Source organism: Scyliorhinus canicula, chromosome 4, assembly GCF_902713615.1.
Source record: "Scyliorhinus canicula chromosome 4, sScyCan1.1, whole genome shotgun sequence".
NCBI classification, from domain to species: Eukaryota; Metazoa; Chordata; class Chondrichthyes; order Carcharhiniformes; family Scyliorhinidae; genus Scyliorhinus; species Scyliorhinus canicula.
Window position 1 is genome coordinate 26,457,860 of NC_052149.1, and position 21,839 is coordinate 26,479,698.

At 47.7% G+C, this 21,839-nt stretch overlaps 1 protein-coding gene across 3 annotated transcripts in view; it reads right to left on the minus strand.

Moving 5' to 3' along the window:
• Positions 1 to 407: 407 nt before the first annotated feature.
• Positions 408 to 21,839, minus strand: part of LOC119964436 (dihydropyrimidine dehydrogenase [NADP(+)]-like) — a 918,190-nt gene continuing 896,758 nt past the window's right edge. For all 3 annotated transcript variants that reach the window (XM_038793913.1, XM_038793914.1, XM_038793915.1), the window contains one exon: positions 408 to 2,127. In XM_038793913.1, coding sequence (XP_038649841.1) covers positions 1,957 to 2,127 — 171 coding nt within the window. In that variant the 3' untranslated portion in view covers positions 408 to 1,956. The remainder of the gene's footprint in view (positions 2,128 to 21,839) is intronic.

Here is a 21,839-nt window from a genome sequence, read left to right on the forward strand (position 1 = left end):
TGTCTTCAACTAGCTGCTGTAAACCTCACTGCCGCGAAGCCAAGTTGGCGAGGTTTGAATATTCAGTGAGGGAGGGGTGATCATGTGGTGAAGGAGTGGCTGGGTAATTACATTCATCAACATTAAAATGAGGTTCTTGCCCTTTGTAGACATGAACTTCGCGATGTCACCGGAGAGGGGTGTGGAAAATTGGGAAACGCAATCTCTCTGGAGAGAATCGCATGAGCGGATTTTCAACCCGCATCGGCGATCCCACAGACCACTAACGGGGCTCAAAATTGCACCCCTCCCGCCCCATGTGTCGTCAATTTATAAGATATCAGAAGGTGGCAACCATGAAAATACCAAGTCGAGGGTGACTTCCAAATCGTATTGCTGGTCCTGTAGCTGTGGCCATTTTTTAGTTCTTTTTTTTCGGAATGCTGTGAGGGTGCCACAGGATGGAGGCACCCTCTTTCTCTCTTACTTTGATGTCAGTCTGCAGTTCCTTCCATGCTGGAAGGTCTCATTTTGGCCTGTCCGCCTCAAAGGTGCACCCGCTGTGGATAACTGGATGGCGAGCATGCCTTCTGGCCATTTATAGACCAAAGAACAAAGAATAGTACAGCACAGGAACAGGCCCTTCGGCCCTCCAAGCCTGCGCCGACCATGCTGCCCGACTAAACTACAACCTTCTACACTTCCGGAGCCCATATCCCTCTATTCCCATCCTATTCATGTATTTTTCAAGATGCCCCTTAAATGTCACTATCGTCCCTGCTTCCACCACCTCCTCCGGCAGCGATCTCCAGGCACCCACTACCCTCTGGGGAAAAATAATCGAGAAAAGACAGATGTCACGTGACTATTCCTGATACTGTCCTGGTTTGGGGCCCAGCGTCAGAGCCCTGAACCAAAACGGAAAATTCGGCCCAAAATCTCTGCAACTCATAAGCTGCTGCTGAAACAATTGTTTCAATTTATTTTACATTGATAATTGACAACAATGAATTGTTTGTGCAGTAAATTCAACATTTAAACCAGACTAATAAGAATTAATCATTGGATAGACAAGATAGAAAATTTCCACTGAATATAATTTGCTTGGCTGGGCTGTATAAAAATATTTGTCATTTCAAGTTAATTTACATCGTGCTGAAAAATAAATCTCTCGGTTTCTCAATTAATCCACTTTGAAAACTGTTGTTTTTCCGACAGATATTTTTCAGAAAACTATGGTATTCATCAGAGCAAATTTAAACTTCAGTTTCCTCCAGCAGCTTTAGAATTAAATTTTTCCAGTCATTGGTTTGATAATAGATTTACAAAAATCTAGGACCTGATTCAATTTATGAGAATTAACCGTATTGGCAGAAGTCTGCCGATTCTATGGATCTAGGTGAGTTAACTGGAAAACAGGAGGTTCCAAAGGGATGCTCAAGGCAGATATCCTTATCAATATAATGGCACAGTCCTTCACATACTGAAGAAATGTATGTTACTGGGCTGGGAATGCCTCTGTTCCTCAATATTAAATGCACTCCTTACTATCTGAAATTACTCTCATAAAATAATAGGAGGGGATGATTGTTTTTCATTTTCTGTTGCCTGTTTACTATAGAGACCCACGAATGCAGGCACAGTGAAAGCAAATTGTGGAAATCATTAGTTGAATATAAATTACACATAAGGGTGTGCACATTGCAAGCCAATGTTGCCATTGCCTTTTACAAGCTTGACGTTAAATGTATCGCTTATCGGCTATTAACATACAGCAGTTCTTAAAATGCAAACCCCTTTATTCAATTGCAGTTGGCTACCAGGAGAACGCAAGGTCGCAGCAACTAGGATTAGTAAGTAAAAATCAATATTTTGGAAATAACAGCAATTTGTCATGTTATATCATAAATGGCTAAATCGATGCTTTTAGGTAGATATGGATGTTCAGTCATGTTTCACTACCGGGCCCATGTCAACTCAACAAACTCGCCCGACTGCCAAAGGAATACCTCTCTTTGGTTCATAAGGTGTTAAACGGGGAATCATTTTAATGCAATCAATGATGGGGCAGACACTGTAGCAAAGAGTGCAGCCTGTACAGTCATCAGTAACTCGAGGAATGTGCGTCTCGGGGTCAAAGGTTATGGCCTAGAAAAGAGAATTATAAAAAAATGTTAAAGAAATTGGAATGGATACACACATCTGACATTGAAAAAGCACATTTAATACAGAAAAAAAAAAATCCCAGGCGGCACAGTGGTGCAGTGGTTAGCACTGCTGCCTCACTGCACTGAGGACCTGGGTTCGATCCCGGCACCGGGTCACTGCGGTGTGGAGTTTGCGCATTCTCCCCCTGTCTGCGTGGGTCTCACCTGCATAACGCAAAATGCCGAGCAAGGTAGGTGGATAGGCCACACTAAATTGCCCCTTAATTGGAAAAAAAGAATTGGGTGGTCTAAATTTATTAAATCAAAAGAAAAAAGATCCCGAGGTGCTTCACAGAGGTATAGCCAGACAAAACAATGGAGACCATTAACGAACCATACAATATTATTCATCTATAATGTGAATTGTTGACTAATTGACAATTAATACCGATAAATTGTAGAATGGACTTAAATAGGCTATTTGAGAAACGGTGCACGCTGGTACAAACCACTTTTTAAAAATTTTGCTAGCTTGATACATGCCCTTGCACATGGTTTCAAAATCAGCATTCATTTATTTGTTTAGTTATGCCGCTATCGATCTTAACTTACAAAATTACATCCAGCTAACTGAGAACCAGAACTAGAATCATTGACAAGATTGTCACAAAGATGCAACAATGTCACTCACTGATCCGTTTGAAAATGTTGGAGTATCGTTATGCACAGCAATTTATATTAGCTGCTGCATTCACAGTCTGATCATGTCCAAAGTGTTGCAACTAATTCTCAGCGCAGAAAGTGTTAAGGTAAAAACTCATAAAGATTGTCAGATTAGAGTAATTATATTTAAATATTATAATTATCAGAAAAAGAGGAGCACCTCAATTTATAATAATAATCTTAATTATTGTCAGAAGTAGGCCTACATTAACATTACAGTGAAGTTACGATGAAAATCCCCTAGTCGCCACACTCCGGTGCCTGTTCGGGTACACGGAGGGAGAATTCAGATTGTCCAAATTACCTAACAGGATGTCTTTCGGGACTTGTGGGAGGAAATCAGTCCGCCCGCAGGAAACCCAGACACAGGGAGAACGTGCAGACTCCGCACAGACAGTGACCCAAGTCGGGAATCGAACCCGGGACCCTGGCGCTGTGAAGCAGCAGTGCTAACCACTGTGCTACCGTGATTCTGCAGTTAAATAGTTCCAGACTGGAACTTCCTTTTCAAGGAAAATTGCAATATTTCCCAATTCTTTAAGTAAGCCATGAATGTCATGATATGCAAACATGCAACCAATGAACACTCAGAATAGGACACAACCAATGGGCAGTCAGGCCACTCAGAGGTGGCATCACCACATGGGGACATGACATAAATACTGTAAAAAGGATGAGGCACTCACACCCTGCCTCTTTCCACCGATTGACATTGAGAGAGTTAGACGAGTTGATCAGCAGCATCATACCCCAGCACGTGGCTGAGAGCAAGTTGGTACAGTTAGACTGAGTTACTACAGTTAGATTAGCAGAGAGTCGAACACATTTGAGAACTGTGTTAATAGTTCAATAAACACATTGAACTCATTTCAGAGTTTGGAGCATCCTTTAGTTAAGACTGCATCAAGTAGCAGCCTGTGTTATTCTAAGCAGCAGAACACAACAATGAATATATGTTTATCTGCATGTAATAATTATTTTCAATTCACAAATGTGGCCCTGCATACCAGGATGATTTGGACATTTTAAATTATTACTGTGCTTGTTGTTGGAGAGCTACAGCACTGAAATAAACATGTTGAACATGGATTCCTTGTTCCCTTTGCACACTTTTCATGAACTGGTCACTTTTTATACATGGTATATTTACAGTTGTACACACAAAGAAACCAAAAAGAAATAACAATAACACTACATAACTAAAAAACCAAGGGGTGGGAAAATAAAAACAAGGGAAGTGTATAAACAGAGAAGCAACAAAGAGCAGGGCCGGCTCAAGGCACCAGCAACTCGGGCAGTCGCCCGGGGCGCCATGTGCTAGGGGGCGCCAGAGACTCGGGTCCCGTGCATGCGCAGTTGGGCCGGTGCCAACCAGCGCATGCGCGGTGGCTGCCCTCCCCCAGGGCGCCCCCCCCTCGGTCCGCCCCCCGCTCGGTCCGCTCCCCCGGTCCGCCCCCCGCTCGGTCCGCTCCCCCGGTCTGCCCCCCGCTCGGTCCGCTCCCCCCGCCCCCCCCCCCCTCGGTCCGCTCCCCCCGCCCCCCCCCCTCGGGTCCCCCCCCGCCCCCCCCTCTCGGCCCCCCCCTCCCCCCAAGGGCGCCGAAGTTCAGCTTGCCCGGGGCGCCAGCAACCCTAGGGCCGGCGCTGCAAAGAGACAATTGTTATATTACTCTTTGAAATGAAATAAAAATGAAAATCGCTTATTGTCACAAGTAGGCTTCAATGAAGTTACTTTGGAAAGCCCCTAGTCGCCACGTTCCGGTACCTGTTCTGGGAGGCTGATACAGGAATTGAACCATGCTGCTGGTCTGCCTTGGTCTGCTTTAAAAGCCAGCTATTTAGCCCAGTGTGCTAAACCAGCCCCCCAGTGTGCTAAACTAGCTCCTTTGGTAACATATTATTACTCTTTGCTTTATATATTCACAATGGTCTGATGGTGTGATTCTTAAGAAACCACCAATCTTCAACTTAAAGCAAAACAGATTTATTGCCGGGACCAAACGGTATCCCGGCGGACTTCTACAAACAATTTGCAACCGCACTGGCCCCGCACCTGCGGGAGATGTTCACAGACTCGCTAGCTAGGGGCACACTGCCACCCACGCTAGCACAGCCCTCAATCTCGCTGATACCTAAGAAAGATAAGGACCCAACGGACTGTGGGTCATACAGACCCACTTCACTGCTGAACGCAGATGCCAAAATACTGGCCAAAATCCTAGCCAGAAGGCTGGAAGACTGCGTACCGGAGGTGGTCGCAGAGGACCAGATGGGCTTTGTCAAAGGTAGACAGCTTACCTTGAACATTGGGTGCTTGCTGAACGTGATAATAACCCCCTCCGGGGAGAGAACACCAGAGATAATCGTCTCCCTAGACGCAGAAAAGGCCGTCGACAGGGTCGAATGGAAATACCTCATATAGGTACTGGAGCGGTTCGGGCTTGGAACAGGATTCACCTGCTCAGAGCAGCAAAAAGCTGGAGGGGGATCCGAAGGGGCGGCAGAGAGCACAGAGTCTCACTCTATGCAGATGAACTGCTCATCTACATTTCGGACCCACAAAGCAGCATGGACGGGATCATCGCGCTCCTGAAAGAGTTTGGTGCCTTCTCAGGCTACAAACTCAACATGAGCAAAGGCGAGATCTTCCCAGTACACCCGCAAGGGGGGGGGGGGGGGGGGGGGGCAGCACTAAAGGGGCTGCCGTTTAAACAAGCCCAACACAAATTCCGCTACCTGGGGATCTAAATAGCCCATGACTGGAAAGGGATCCACAAATGTAACCTCACCAGTCTGACAGAGGAAGCAAAAATATACTGCAAAGATGGAACACACTCTCACTCTCCCTCGCGGGGAGAGTCCAGGCGATCAAAATGAACGTACTGCCCAGGTACCTCTTCCTACTTAGATCCATTCCGATCTACATCCCCAAGGCCTTTTTCAAAGCATCAGACAAACTAATCATGGCGTTCGTATCGGGGGGGGGGGGGGGGGGGGGGGGGGGAATGCTAGAATCCCAAAGAAGGTCCTACAGAGAACAAAGTCCAGGGGAGGGCTGAACCTCACAATCCGACAATACTACTACCGGGTTGCGATGGCGGAGCGACTAAGGGGATGAATCAAGGAGCCAGAAGCCGAGTGGGTGCGCACGGAAGAGGCCTCCTGCATGGGGACCTCCCTCCGGGACCTAGCCACAGCGCACTCCCATCCCCACCCAAAAAACACTCCAGCAGCCTGGTTGTGATAGCCACCCTCCAGTCCTGGAACCAACTGCGGCAGCAATTTGGCCTGACCAAAATGTCGGACAAAGCTCCCATCTGCAACAACCATAGGTTCACACCAGCGCTGACTGACACAACCGTCAGAAAGTGGGGACAGGACGGAGGGACACTGACAGTCAGGGACCTATACACGGACGGCAGGATCGCAACACTGGGTGAACGAACAGAGAAATTCCAGCTAGTCAGGGGGAACGAGCTAAGGTACCTACAACTCGAAAACTTCCTACGAAAGGAGACAAGGACATACTCTTAACCCCACGCCAGACATTACTGGAAGAATTACTGGATGCAAGCATATGAGATAAAGGAAACTGTAGCGACATGTATGACCGACTGGTAGAAGGGGCCGACACCATACTGGACGCAACACAAAATAAATGGGCGGAGGACATGGGGATTGAGATAGGGTGGGGACTTGGAGCCAAGCACTGCATAGGGTCAACTCCACCTCCACTTGTGCAAGGCTCAGCCTGATGCAACTAATAGTGGTACATAGAGCCCACTTGACAAGAACCCATATGAGTAGGTTCTTCCCGGAGGTGGAGGACAGATGTGAACGGTGACAAAGAGGCCCGGCCAACCACGCCCACATGTTCTGGTCTTGCCCAGACTTGCGGGGTTCTTCAAGGCAATGATCAAAGTGGTGGGGATGAGGGTGGAGCCATGCCCGAAAGTGGCGGTCTTCAGCCAGATCTATTCCTGGGGATGAGGGCGGACGCCCTTGCCTTTGCCTCTCTGATTGCCTGCCGTAGAATCCTGTTCGGCTGGCGGTCAGCAGCACCACCCAAAGCTGCAGACTGGCTGTCCTACCTCTCGGAATCTCTCCAAATGGAGAAAATCAAATTCGCCATCCGTGGGTCAGACGACGGCTTCCACAGAAACGTGGGAGCCATTCACCCAATTGGTCCAGGACCTGTTTGGGCCAACAAGCAGAAGAATAGCCAGGTAGCCAAGAATCAGGGGAAAGTAGCCAAGGCATGAGAGGGAGAGATAGACCGGGAGAGGGGTGGGGGGAGGGGGGGGGGGGGGGGGGTGGAGACAGCTAAACCTAAGAGGAAAGAAAGGCGAATCACAGGAGGGGACAGAATGGTGGGGGGGAGTGAAGAGATAGGGAATAATAGAGGAGAATCGAGTTGGGGGGGGGGGGGCAGGGAAATGATAGCCGGAAGGAGGATATGGGAAACGAGAACAAACTTGGCATCTACAGGTACAGAAAGCAAAGAGAATCCAGGCAAAAGACGGGACAAACGGCTGAAGCGGAGGTGAGCGCAAGACGACAACGGCAGCGAAACCCGTCCGGGAGAAGCAAGTGACAACACCAGACCCATTCGAGTATTGCCCTCTGTAATTGTCTCTCCGGCACCCAAATGTATATGTACCTCCCCAGTGCCCCCCCCCCCCCCCCCCCGCCACAAACAGATGCCTACTTAAGTGTTGTAAATAATATTGCCAATTGTACAGAGTTGCTGCTGTTGAGCTGGTGCTTAATACCTTACCAGTTACTTTATTTTATTTTTTATTTCTTTTTCATTATTACTTTTTTTTTGGTATGTTTGGTATGCCCTTCCCTTTTAGATATATATATATCTTATTCTGTGTACATAACGGTAAAGATACTTTGTTCAAAAACCCAATAAAAATATTATTAAAAAAAAAACAGATTTATTGAATAACAAATTGATTAATATTGAGTTTGCACACTCTACAGAACTATAACTAGTAATCAAGTAATCTATATTAAAGTATTAACTAATTTGAACTACACGTGCTAACTATGCTATGATCTATATCTCTAGCACTCTGCTGTCTGCTCACTCCTGGTTGGAAGAGACCCAAGATGCTTTGAGTTCTCATATATAGTGAATCCTGTGTTGCCCCCAAGAGGTTGTGTTACATGAAGATGTAATCATTAACCCTTTACATATCTCTATATATAAATATCACTACAACAATTTCATCGTACATGTCATGGGGGGGGGGGGGGGGGCTTTCTCTCCATCATTATTTTCTGTGTGTAACAAAAAAATACGAACAGACCAAGCAAAACAAAACCAAACTGAGTGGGTGGGGCACCTGGGCGGCGCACCTGATGTTACTTGCTTCTCCCAGTCGGTTTTCGCTGTTGTTGTTGTGCGTTTGCCTCTGCCTCGGCTGTCTGCCTTTCCTTCCTCCTGTACTTTCTTACTCTCTGTTGCCCTGCTGTGCTCGTTATGGTTGTTGTCGTTCCTGTGTCCTCCCCTCTGGCTCCCCTCTATTATTCTCTGCCTCTTGTTCTTCCTTCTTCCTTTCCCCCCCTTCGCTGCCCCCATCTCTACAGCTCCTCTTTCTTTTCAGTTGTGTTTGGCTACTCCCTCTTGCACTGTCCCCCCCCCCCCCCCCCCCGCGGGTCTTCCTTCCCTTCCCTCTCTTCTCTCATGACTTGGCTACCTTCCCCTGGCTCTTGGCTACTTGTTTATCTGTTTGTTTGTTTGTTGCCCACGAACAGGTCCCGGCACAGTTGGGTGAATGGTTCCCATGTCCTGAGGGAGCCATCTTGCGACCCCCAGATGGCGAATTTGATTTTCTCCATTGGGAGAAATTCCAATTAGTCAGACAGCCAGCCTGCAGCTTTGGGTGATGCTGCTGACCGCCAGCTGAGCAGGATTATACAGCAGGCGATCAGGGAGGCAAAGGCAAGGCCATCCGCCCTCCTCCCCATGAAGAGATCTGGCGGGTCTGATACCCTGAAGTCTGCTACTTTCGGCATGGCTCCACCCTCATCCCCACCACTTTGCACATTGCCTCAAAGGCGGCTGTCCAGTACCCAGCAAGTCTGGAGAAAGACCAGAACAAGTGGGCGTGGTTGGCCAGGCCCCCTTGGCACCATTCACATCTATCCTCGGCCTCCGGGAAGAACCTACTTATTTGGGTTCTTGTTAAGTGGGTTCTATTTACCACCTTTTGTTGCATTAGGCTGAGCCTTACGTACGTGGAGGTGGAGTTGACCCTATGTAGTGCTTCGTCCAGAGTTCCCTCCCTATTTTGAGCCCCAGGTCTTCCTCCCATTTTCTCCTCATCGCTTCCAGTACAATGTCTCCTCTCTTTACCAGTCATTTGTACATGTCGCTACAGTTTCCTCTACCTAGAATGCTTGCGTCTGGTAATTCCTCTCGTAGTGCCTGTCACGGTGGTCGTTGGTACGTTCTTGTCTCCTTCCGTACGCAGTTTAAAGCTGCAGGTATCTGAGTTTGTTGCCCTTAGCTAGTTGGGATTTCTCTGTCAGTTCATCCAGTGTTGTGACAGTGCCATCGGTGTATAGGTGCCCGACTGTCACTGTCCCCCTCGCCTGTCTCCACCTTTTAAAGGTGGCATCAGTGAGCGTTGGCACAAACCTATGGTTGTTACAGATGGGGGCTTTGTTGGACATTGCTGCTGTAATTGGTTCCAGGTCTGGAGGGCTACCACCACTAGGCTGCTGGAGTGTTTTTTGGATGGGGATGGGAGTGGCGAGGGACCAGTGTGAGGTCCCCCTGCAGGAGGCCTCCTCCACAGGCACCCACTCGGCTTCTGGTTCCTTAATCCATACCATTACTCTTTCTGCTGTCGCCGTCCAGTGGTAGGAATGTAGGTTTGGGAGGGCTTGCCTGCCCCTGGACTTTGCTCTCTGTAGGACCGTCTCTGAGATCCTAGCATTCTTCCCCCCCCCCATACAAACGCCATGATTAACTTGTCCAGTGAGCTGAAAAAGGCCTTGGGGATATAGATCGGGATGGATCTAAATAGGAAGAGGTACCTGGGCAGCACGTTCATTTTGATCATCTACACTCTCGCCACGAGGGAGAGTGGGAGTGTGTTCCATCTTTGTAGATCCTTTTTGACTTCTTCTGTCAGACTGGTTAGTTTCCACTTGTGAACCCCCGCCCAGTGGTGAGCAATTTGGATCCCCAAGTAGCAGAATTTGTGTTGGGCTTGTTTAACGACAGTCCCCCCCAGCGCTGCCCCTCCCCTTTGCGGGTTCACCGGGAAGATCTTGCTTTTGCTCATGTTGAGTTTGTAGCTCGTAAAGGCACCAAACTCTTTCAGGAGCCCGATGATTCCTTCCATGCTGCTTTGTGGGTCCGAGATGTAAACTGGTCACTTTGTGACTATACTGTTCTAATTAAATTCACTTTTCATAAATGTTGTCTCGGTGTTGAATCTGAGTTGTGTGGACGTAACATCCATATCAACGCACACCAGTCCTGCTGTGACACTGAGAATCACCACGGAACAGTCACACCAGTCGCGACCATTTCAGCAGTCAGGACAGCGGGAGAGGAGGTGGGGGAAGGGAGAATGGGGAGGTGGATTTGGTGGTGGAATTGAACAACTGAAGAAGCAAAAATGTTCATGGGTACGCGGAAAGTCGGGGAGATGGGAATTAGAGTAGCTAGCGTCAGCACATGAATGATAGGCCAAATGGCCTCCATTCATGTGGCAATTTCAATGCAAACCGTCTCTGAAGTATTACAATTTAAGACATAGCTGAATTTCATTGTCATTCCATAGCTGCAGAACCAAAATGGGATGTGCAAAAAAATGATTTTGATGAGAAATGTTTGATAGCATGTGGCTGTCTTGTGGTGCAACAGAAGCTGGGGCAATGGTAAAATTGGCAGCTTGTTGTGCACCCCGCCCGATACCCTTTTCCATTGAAGCTAATGGCAAATAAAATTAGGCTGAGTGGAAAATGGGCTGTCACCCATCTTACACTCCCATCCAAGACAAACCTACAACCTTTCATTTGAAAAACTAGGACTAAAAATTCCCTTTCAGCCAATTAAATTGAACTACTAATTAGCTTGTGGATTTGTAAACCTATTGTAAACTATATCACGGACACTAAGGGCGGAATTCTCCGCAACGCCCGACGCTGTCGTGAAACCCGGAGTGTTTCACGACGGCGTCGGAGGCCGCTCCTCGCCACCTATTCTCCCCCCCCACCGGGGGGCTAGGAATGGCATTCCGTAAATCTCGGCCGCCGAGAGTGACACGGCTGGCGGCGCCTAATGCCGTCAGCCTGCGCATGTGGAGGTTGGCCGGCGCCAACCCGCGCATGCGCGGTTGCCGTCTTCCCCTCCCCTGCCCCTCACGACGTGGCAGCTTGATCTTGCGGGGCGGCGGAGGGGAAAGAGTGCGTCCCTTGGAGACGCCGGCCCAACGATCGGTGGGCACCGATCGCGGGCCAGTCCCCTCATGAGCACGGCCGTGGTTCTCAATCCCCTTTCTGCCCCCCACAAGCCACAAACTCACCTTTGGCGCCATGTTCACACCGGCAGCGACCAGGTGTGGTTGCCGCCGGCATGAACAGGTCGGGAATGGCAGGCCGCTCGGCCCATCTGGGCCAGAGAATCGTAGGTCGCCATGAAAAACGGCGACCCGCAATTCTCCGAGCGGCGTGTCGTAAAACGCGACACGCCATTTTGGGGGGGGGGTGCCAGAGCGGCCCTCCTGCGATTCTCCCACCCGGCCTGGGCAGCGCAGAATCGCGCCCTAACTGTTACAAGCCTCGGAACTGAAATAAATGTGACAGATGTTCTGTACTGTGACAATAGACACTGGCATGTCGAATTCATGTCTGAGGATCCACGCTGCTTTGTAGCATCTATGTTTCTCTGTATGGTTCAGTATTCCACTATTCTCCACTCACAGAGAATTGACAAATTACTTCATGTGAACTGTTGTCAGCCAACAATAGCATGCAGCTTTGAACTCAGGAGGTGTCAGCTAGATGGCTCAAAGCCAGAGAGACCCTGAAATATTACAAGCTATGGTTCTTTTTCAAAAATCACGATTAAATATTATGTGTGCTTGATAGCAAGGGTTATCCCTTTTAGCGTTTAATGCTTACTTATCAGTATTAGAACATAAGAACACAGGAAATAAGAGCAGGAGTAAGTAATCGGGTTCCTGGAGGCAGCTCTCCCATTCAAAAAGTAGCTACCCCTTATCCTGTGACTATGGTCACTAGTTCTAGAATCTTCACCCAGGGGAACCATCCTGTTATAACCCACATGCGTATTACAGGCTGGGGATGATTAACTATGCCATGGAGCTTGTAGTATACAAGCTCCCCCAATAAGGGAGCAGGGGACTGTTAACAATCACTGGTTATCTATAAATAGTCGGCCAGTAATACACCAACTAGAGAGGACCCAGTAGACAACTACTGGAGCTGTATATAATAGTAGTGCAAAAGAAAGTAAGTTTTGTTTTAACAAATTCAGTGTGGACTCTTCGTGGCCATGACAAAACTGGCGATGAGGATAAAAACTGTATAGTTGCTGAAGCTGCTGAGCCACCTCCCAGTCTCTATTGGATACAGGTTTGAAATTTTCTTTCATCGTTCCTCTTTTCGGATGTTTAGACATGTTTGTTTGTGGTCTGGAAGATTGGAATCAGGACAAACAGTGGTTACTTTTTCTGATCCAAAGGTCATACAGGTGTCCCTCCAGGCCACTCGCCTAGGTGCGCTCTGGCCCCAGCCAACCCATCAGCTGTATGGGTGCGCTCCAGCACAACCAGTGCCATCTTGTTGGCTGGGATGGTATGTGTGGGGTTTGTAAAGCGTACATGTGGCTGCAGCTTGTCAGCTTCCTGAGTGTCAATCATGGAACCAGCGAATCCTGCACCGTTTTCCATTGGAATCAATTATGTTCCACGTGGCGCCAGTGCTAACCCTCCCACAGTCGCTGAATTGGTCCAAGTTCGGCGCCAATTTTGCTGTCGTGAAAGTCTACAAATCCTGCGCCGGCATCAACACTTAGTCTCAGGAAAGGGGAATCCAGCAGCTGATTTGTGCTCACGCTGGGAGCGCCAATCAGGAAGCCAGTCCCAATCCTTAGCTACCCAAATTTATGCATGGCGAGGATTATGAGGGATTCCCTTGGGACTCCTGCTATTGGGCTACCATTTTGTGCGGGTGATTTGATAACGAGGTCTGGAGACTGGGCCCCCTCTCACCCCAGCAACGCAATTCTTCCACCCCCCACTGCAACACAATTCAACCCCTCGCAACCCCTCCCAAAGTTTACGCCACTCCTTCCCCACCGCAGTTGTATAGGTCATTGTTGAGGCCACACCTGGAGTATTGTGTGCAGTTTTGGTGTCCTTATCTGAGGAAGGATGTTCTTCCTACGGAGGGAGTGCAGCGAAGATTTCCCAGGCTGAATCCTGGGATGGCAGAGCTGTCGTATGAGGGGAGGCAAATATAATTATATTCATTGGAGTTTAGAAGAGTGAGTGGTCATCTTGTCAAAACTTACAAACAGGATTAGACAGGATAGATTCAGAAAGCATGTTCCCAACGGTGGGGAAGTCCAGAACTATGGGTCATAGTTTGAGGGTGAGGGGTAAAGCTTTTAGGACTGAGGCGAGGAGAAATTTCTTCACCCAGAGAGTGGTGAATTTGTGGAATTCCCCAGCACAGAAAGAAGTTGAGGCCAAAACGTTGTGTAATTTTAAGAAGGAACTAGATATAGCTGTTGGGGCTAAAGGGATCAAGGATATTGGGAGAAGGCGGGATCAGGGTATTGAACTGGATTATCAGCCAGGATCACAATGAATGGTGGAGAAGGCTCGAAAGGCCGAATGGCCCCCTTCTGCTTCTATTTTCTGTGTTTTTATGTCTTTATGCCCCACCAAAAACCCCCACCAGAGACCCCCTAATTCTTGGAAAACACTTAACTCTAATTGATGTGGTCCAGGAGCTGTCACTCATAGCTTGATGTTTATCAATTTTGTGGTTAGTTTCACAGGTGACTACTTCAAAACAGTTCAAGCATGTAAGGAGATGAACGGAACAATGCTGACAGCTGGGTGTGTGGAAGCTGTCAATCACGGCCTAGTAAAATCAATATCACAGAGAAATGAATGAAAGGCTTGCAGGTCAAAGAACTGAGGGGGTTCAAACCCAACTGACTGGTGTTCTCTTTCCAGGAATTGATAGGTGCTGCTTCCTCTGCCTGAGCCAGCAGGTATATTGCACAGGTGAGATTTAAAGCAGTGATTTTCTTTCACTGCCTCTGTCTGGACTGCTCTCTAGTTTCCAGGCAGGGGTTTCTCTTCTGGGGAGTTTCCAGGCAGGGTCCTTTTTTCTGTGGGTCTTCCATACAGAGGTCTTTCTTTTTGGGGCTTCCAGACAGGAATCTCTCTTCTAGGGTGTCTGGTGGGGGTCTCTTTAATGAGAGGGTCTCTGGTAGGGGTTTCTGTAATTAGGGGGTCTCTGGTGGGCTGATGGGGGGGGGGGGGTGTCTGGTGGGGGTGGGGTGGGCAAGTCTTGCATTGTGGGAGGGAGGGTAGCTCTTCGATGGACTTCGGGGCATCTCCTTGAAGAGTTATCCCCTTAGCCCACCACAAGGTCCACTGTATCAGGGCCACACTTGTCAAGACCTGCAGCAATTCACGCCCACGTGATTCCCGGAGTTGAGGACCAGAGAATCCCGAGGGCCTGGAATATTTGGTGCCCGGTCCGGTAATAGAATGCAAGTGGGTTTTACTGACCTATTTGCATTCTCCAGCTGGCATGTCATGTGAACCTTGATTCCAAAGCCAGTGGGGGACCAGAGCATCGGAACGGGATTGCTGCCAGTTTTCTGCCCGATGCTGGATTCTCCTCTGCCTGTAGGAGTTCCAATGTGGCAGAGAATCCAGCCCAGTACTCCAGGTAATCACTCTGAGTTCTATATAAGTACAGCATGACCTCCTTACTCTTATACTGTAAATCCCTTGTAATAAAGGCCAACACGCTATTTACCTTTCTAATTGCATGCTATACATCTAACTTTAGTGATTCATCATAGATTATAGAAATTACAGTGCAGAAGGATTCCATTTGGCCCATTGAGTCTGCACCGGCCCTTGCAAAGGGCACCCTACTTACCCCATTCCTCCACTCTATCCCCGTAACCAAGTAACCGCACCTAACCTTTGGGACACTAAGGGGCAATTTAGCATGGCCAATCCGCCTAACCTGCACATGTTTGGACTGTGGGAGGAAACTGGAGCACCCGGAGGAAATCCACGCAGAGACAGGGAGAACGTGCAAACTCTACGCAGTCACCCGAGGCTGGAATTGAACCTGGGACCCTGGAGCTGTGAGGCAGTAGTGCTAACCACTGTGCCACCGTGCTGCCCATTCATGTGCAAGGACCTACCGTTCCTTTGTATACCAACATATCGCAGCTCTCATCTTTTAAGAAAATTTTGCTTTTCTGTTCTTCCGATCAAAGTGGATAATTTCACACTTACTCACACAATATTCCATCTGTCACCTTCTTCCCCAAACATTTTTTTTTTTTTTTTTATAAATTTAGATTACCCAATTATTTTTTCCAATTAAGGGGCAATTTAGCGTGGCCAATCCACCTACTCTGCACATTTTTGGGTTGTGGGGGCGAAACCCACGCAGACACGGGGAGAATGTGCAAACTCCACACGGACAGTGACCCAGAGCCGGGATCGAGTTCCCCAAACATTTAACCAGTCTATATTTATTTGTAGCCTCTTTGAATCCTCCTCACAGCTTACTTTGCTTGCTAGCTTTCTTACCTTAGCAACCGTAGATACAGTACACTCAGTCGCCTCATCTAAATCATTGGTAAAGTTTGTAAATTGCTGATTCATGCAGAATTCCACTAAGTTCACACTGCTATTGTGGAAATAACCCGCTTATTCCTATTGTCTGTTTTCTGTCCATTAGCCAATCTTCAATCCATAATGAATTTTACCCCCAATCCAAAGAGCTCCAATAGTGTGTAACTATCGCGAGTGGTACCTTAACACATTCATTCTGAAAATCCAAATATAACACATTCACTGGTTCCTCCTTTTCTACCCTGCTATTTACACTGTCAAAAAATGAAAACAGGTTTGTCAAATACAATTCCCCTTTTGGAAATCTGTGTTGGTTTGAAAATTATGTTTTAAATTTTTTAATGCCCCATTATTATATCCCTGTTGTATTGTTATATCACTTGTAAAGAGTTATGAATTAATTGTTAAGTGAACATATATCCTGAGGTGCCACATTGACTGTCGCATTGCAATCAGTGCCAAGTAACAATGTTTTAAATAGCTGCTTGTTAGTACAGAACTTGAATATTGCTGAAAAAAGATACATACTGCTGAATTTTTCCATTGTGTACTCATTGAATGCTAATTTTCCAATGGAACAATAAGGGGCTGGTTTAGCTCACCAGGCTAAACCGCTGGCTTTTAAAGCAGACCAAGCAGGCCAGCAGCACGGTTCGATTCCCGTACCAGCCTCCCCGGACAGGTGCCGGAATGTGGCGACTAGGGGCTTTTCACAGTAACTTCATTGAAGCCTACTCGTGACAATAAGCGATTTTCATTTTCATTTTTCACCTATACCACATGAGAAAGCGCTTGATTCTGAATGGTGGAGAAGTTGCCATAGCAAGTGCACCAAGGATCTATTTTTTTTTTTTTTTATAAATTTACATTACCCAATTATTTTTTCCAATTAAGGGGCAATTTAGCGTGGCCAATCCACCTACTCTGCACATTTTTGGGTTGTGGGGGCGAAACCCACGCAGACACGGGGAGAATGTGCAAACTCCACACGGACAGTGACCCAGAGCCGGGATCGAACCTGGGACCTCAGCGCCGTGAGGCGGTTGTGCTAACCACTAGGCCACCGTGCTGCCTACCAAGGATCTATTGTTCCTCATGCTTTGTTTATTCAAAAAAAGTGTAACATCTGGACACATTCCTTTTATTCTGCAGAGGACAGGTCTTTGCCAATGAATATATGTAGTTTCTCGCAAGCATAAGTAAATAAATTGCAAGCGCGAATGATAATATATAATTGGTTGTGAGGCTAACATTTAGCACACTTGGAATTGTTCAGTAAGTACTATCCAATTGTAGAATCACATCTGACATTAGACATTATGGGGTGGATTATACATTATGGCGCGGATTCTCCACTGTCCGCCACTGGTGGTAATGGAGTTCCTGATCCGGCAGAGAATTGAGCGTATAACAAAAACGGGGAGACACCTGTTTTGATGCTCCGCTGGCGACAGCAGCGAACTACACACTCTGTGCTGGCGGAGGATGCAAATCGGTCATTTGAACCCATTTGCATCCGATTAACAGGCTGGAACTCCAATTCTCCACGTTCGTGTGATACTTCAGCCCTCTCTGCAAGGATTGGTGCAGGTGCTTTCAAGCGTGGCTCTGCGGCGGGATCAAGCAGGTGCCTTACAATGGTGCCCCCAAAGTCCATCAGAGGACCCCTACCCCACACAACACAAATCCTGCCAGTCCACCCCCCATCAGAGAACCCCCCCCCCCTCAGTCACCCCTGCCGGGAAACTAAAGAGCAGTCCAGGCAGATACTGTGTAAAATCATTGCTTTTTCACTTATAAGCCGCTTACACCTCAGATAGATGTGTTGAAAGCAGCAGCTGTTACTTCATAGAACTCCAAAACACATTGAACGGCTTTAAACCCCCTCAGATTCTTTGATCTGCAAAGCTTCCATTCACTTTCAAGCTCTTTAGCTTCCAGATAATGCTGACTGATAGGGAGAGTCTGTTATAGGGGTCTCTGATGTGTGTGTGTGGGGGGGTGCGGTCTCTGATGTGGGGCAGTCTCTGATACAGCGGTCTCTGATACAGCGGTCTCTGATATGGAGGTCTCTGATATGGGGTCTCTGATAGGGGGTCACTGATATGGGGTCTCTGATATGGAGGTTTATCATATGGGGGGTCTCTGATATGGGGTGGTATCTGATATGGGGTGGTATCTGATATGTGGGTCTCTGAAATGGAGGGGTCTCCAATGGGGGGGAGGGGGCAGTCTCTGATATAGGGGTCTCTGGAGGGGGGGGGGGTTTCTGATGGGGAAGGTCACTGATCTGAGGTCACTGATGGGGGTTCTGATGGGGCGTTCTCTGTTAGGGATCTGATGGGAGCTGGTGGGAGGGTCGGGTCACCCTCATGCGTGCGTGCTGTGGGGGGCGAGCGACCAGTAATTCCCCTGGTGGTGGGTGGGGGAGGATGCCCCTACTTGTCAGGGGGATGGGGGGGGGGGGGGGGGGGGGCAGGATTTGAATTGTGGGGGTGAGGGGGTCCAGTTGCTGGACCTTGGTATCAGGCCGCCCGCTCAAAATGGCAGCCCAATACCAGGATTCCAATGAAGCTTCCGTGATGTTTAAATTTGCATGGCAAGGGAAAGGAAATCGCTCCTGGGCATTGCTCCGAGTGCCAGTGCAGACCAGGAGCGATTCTACTCCTGCGGGAAAACCTCGCCTCCCGAATGTAGAATCCTGTCCTATGTTCTGAGTTTTTCAAATGCGGGTCTTTGAGTACGATCAGTACTCTGCCTACTGTGGAATGTTGGTAGTAAGGTTGTGAATTAGGTATACCAACCAGTTCCTGTACTTTCAAGCCATATCTTTCTCCTTTTCTGCCTTCATCTGGGCTTAAAAATTTATATCACGCATTTGTTTAACATCTCTGTAATTTGCTTATTCCCCATGATAGTTTCCCCATGATAGACATAGAGCCAATACAGCAAAGAGGAGATCATTCAGCCCACCGAGTCCATGCTGGCTCTCTGCAGAGCAATCCAGTCGGTCCCATTCACCCGCCCTATCCCTGTATCTCTGCAAGTTTATTTCCCTCAAGTGCCCATCCAATTTCCTTTCGGCATCATTGATCATCTCCGCTTCCACCACCCTCAAAGGCAGCAAGTCCCAAATCATTATCACTCACTCCTTAAAACATTCATTCTTACTTTCCCCTGTATCTCTTTGCAAAAACTGTGACCCCTGGTCCTTGTGGCAAGACAAAGGAGAAAATACATTGAAAGTTTAAGAAGCAGAGCTGGTATAAAGATTTGAGAACAACACCAAGATGTTGGCTGATACTAAGGACCATGGAGGTTGGAGAGCCGTGATCGACAACATCGTAAAACATGGCACCTGAAGAAGCACTTACGCCATCAGCTCCTGGGAACAGCTCTCCTTTGTCTGCTGTACACTTCCATCAAATATCTCCTCAACCTCCTCTGCTCCAAGGAGAACAACCCCAGCATCTCAAACCTAATTTTGTAGCTAAAATCCCTCATCCCTGGAAACATTCTGGTAAATCTCCCCTCCTCAAGGGCCCTCACATATCTTCCTGAAATGTGCGGACCAGAACTGGACCCAATGCTCCATTTGTGGCCTAACTAGTTCAGATTTACTGCCACCATTCGAACCTTTTTGAATTCATATCCCGTGTTAAATGTATATAACTAATCTCAGCCTCACATTCAGGCTTTTCAAAAAGTTTATTTTCTCAGGCCTATATGTTAATATTCTCAGACCCTGTAACCTCAGGCTGCTGCTGGACCTAAATAATAAGCCTTTTCAATTACTCTCCAATAAAGTTCATTGCACAATCCCCATTAGTAGCTCTGAGGGGAGTGAAATACTTGAGTTAAAAATAATCAAATAATACCTGTAAAGGCTCCGACAATCTGTTTTTATATTTTTTTGTAAATCTACTTTCATATTCTATCTATCTATTTTATCTGCATTCATCCATACTCTTTATCTGTTCCTTGGTTATCCTTTGCTGATTTCAGCTCTCAGATTTACTAGTCTTTATGGCAACATTGTAAGCCTTTATTAATCAAATACTCTGCTTAGCTTCTGTGGTTAGCCATGTCTTTTACACTTTTCCAGTGGAGATTTGATTCCTCAGGGTGAAGGATAGGGGGCTGGATTCTTTGCCGGCGGGATGCTCCATTTTGCCGGCAGCCCAGGGGGTTTCCCGAAAGCGTGGGGCTGCCCCACAATGGGAAACCCCATTGACCAGCCGGCGTAACGGAGCATCCCGCCGGCGTGCTGAAACAGGAATGTGGCGCGGCGGGGCGGAGAATCCAGCCCAGGATCTCTACCCACTTTGTAGTGTTAGCCAAGTTGGTTTTGCACACAGTGTAATTACCTGTTATTGGAAAAGAGTTACGTTCAGAGATGCAGGCGGGAACTTATTTATGGGCTTCAGTACCAGACCTATAATTCCTTCATGTTTAGGGGCTGTTTAGCACACTGGGCTAAATCGCTGGCTTTGAAAGCAGACCAAGGCAGGCCAGCAGCATGGTTCGATTCCCGTAACAGCCTCCCCGAACAGGCGCCGGAATGTGGCGACTAGGGGCTTTTCACGGTAACTTCATTGAAGCCTACTCGTGACAATAAGCGATTTTCATTTCATTTTTCATGTGTGTGGAGATTGGAAGATCCTGCCTGACAGGAGCCAATGTAAATCAACAACATCCGGCACTGGGTTAAAAGGACTTGATGCCAATCAGGGCGCTTGCTGCAGATATTTAGATGACCTCAAATTTCTGAGGGATCGAAGTTGTGGAAAGCTGGATAGGTGAGCATTCAAATAGTCATGTCAGAGGTAACGGTGGGGGTTTCAGCAGCAGATGGGCTGAAGTATTGCAGAAGTAGAAGCGGTCGATGATTAGGTGCGATTAGGTGGATTGGCTATGCTAAATTGTGCTTCGTGTCCAAAACGTTTAGGTGGGGATACTGGGTTACGAGGATAGGGTGGATGTGTGGGCTTGGGTAGGGTGCTCTTTCCAAGGGCCGGTGCAGACTCGATGGGCCAAATGGCCTCCTCCTGCACTGTAAATTCTATGATTCTATGATGGTGAGGATGTAGAGTCAGAAACTCAGCTTCAAGGTCAGATGAATGCCAAGATTGTCAGCAGTCTCGTTGAGCATCACCATAGCCAGGGGGGAAACAGCAAGAACATAGGACTGGATTCTGAGATGAAAAAACGTCGCAAAACATCCACCAATCCCCGTCTGGTGGGGGGCTAGCAGCCATGCAGCGAAGAGCCCGGATCTAGCTGCCGATATGCAAAAGCGGCCCCGCCACCAATTTCAGTGCCGACGTAGATTCTCCGGCCGATCACCGAACGCGGTTTTGGCGTCAGAGACCGGAGAATCCCATCCAAATTCTTTGCTATTGGATGTTTCATCCTTCGCCACACTAGTGAAAGTCCTTTTTTAAAAAGATAGGAGCTCTGAAGTTCAGCTCTTTCTTGTGGAAGGATTCTAGAGTGGGAATAACAAAGGGATTGGAAGTTGGATCGGAACCTGATATTCCTTCACTTCTGGCTCTTCAGAGCATCAAAGGAAAATTCTGATGGAGAAGAGTTGGCATTTTTTCCTCTGACCTCTTGTCATTTCAATTTCAAGTTTGGAAGCATTCCTGGGAGTCAATCGACATACAACACGCACACCAAAGAGCAGTCCCCAAGTCTGAAAAATACAGGCATTGGTGCTGTTCTGGGCCAGAGGTCGGCCATAACATGTCGGAATTGACCATTCTTACCAGCTCGGAAGCTGAGGAGGTATCTAGTCATCTTCCAACTGGTCTTTCAATTGCCACCCTCCTGCTCTGAGAATGAATCTTCCCCATTTGACGTGTGAATCCTGAGTACTGTTGCTAGTTGGTGCCGCGCTTATTCTCAATATATTCAAGATTCCATCATAGAGTTATTGAACAGAATCATAAAATCACAGAATGGTTACAGCACAGGAGGCCATTCAGCCTGCTGTGCTTGTGCCAGTTCTCAGTAAGTAAACGCAGCCGGACCCTATCCCTTATGTGTCCTTCAAACCCATTCCCACTTACTGGTGGAGTTAAACAGGCCTTCATGCTAC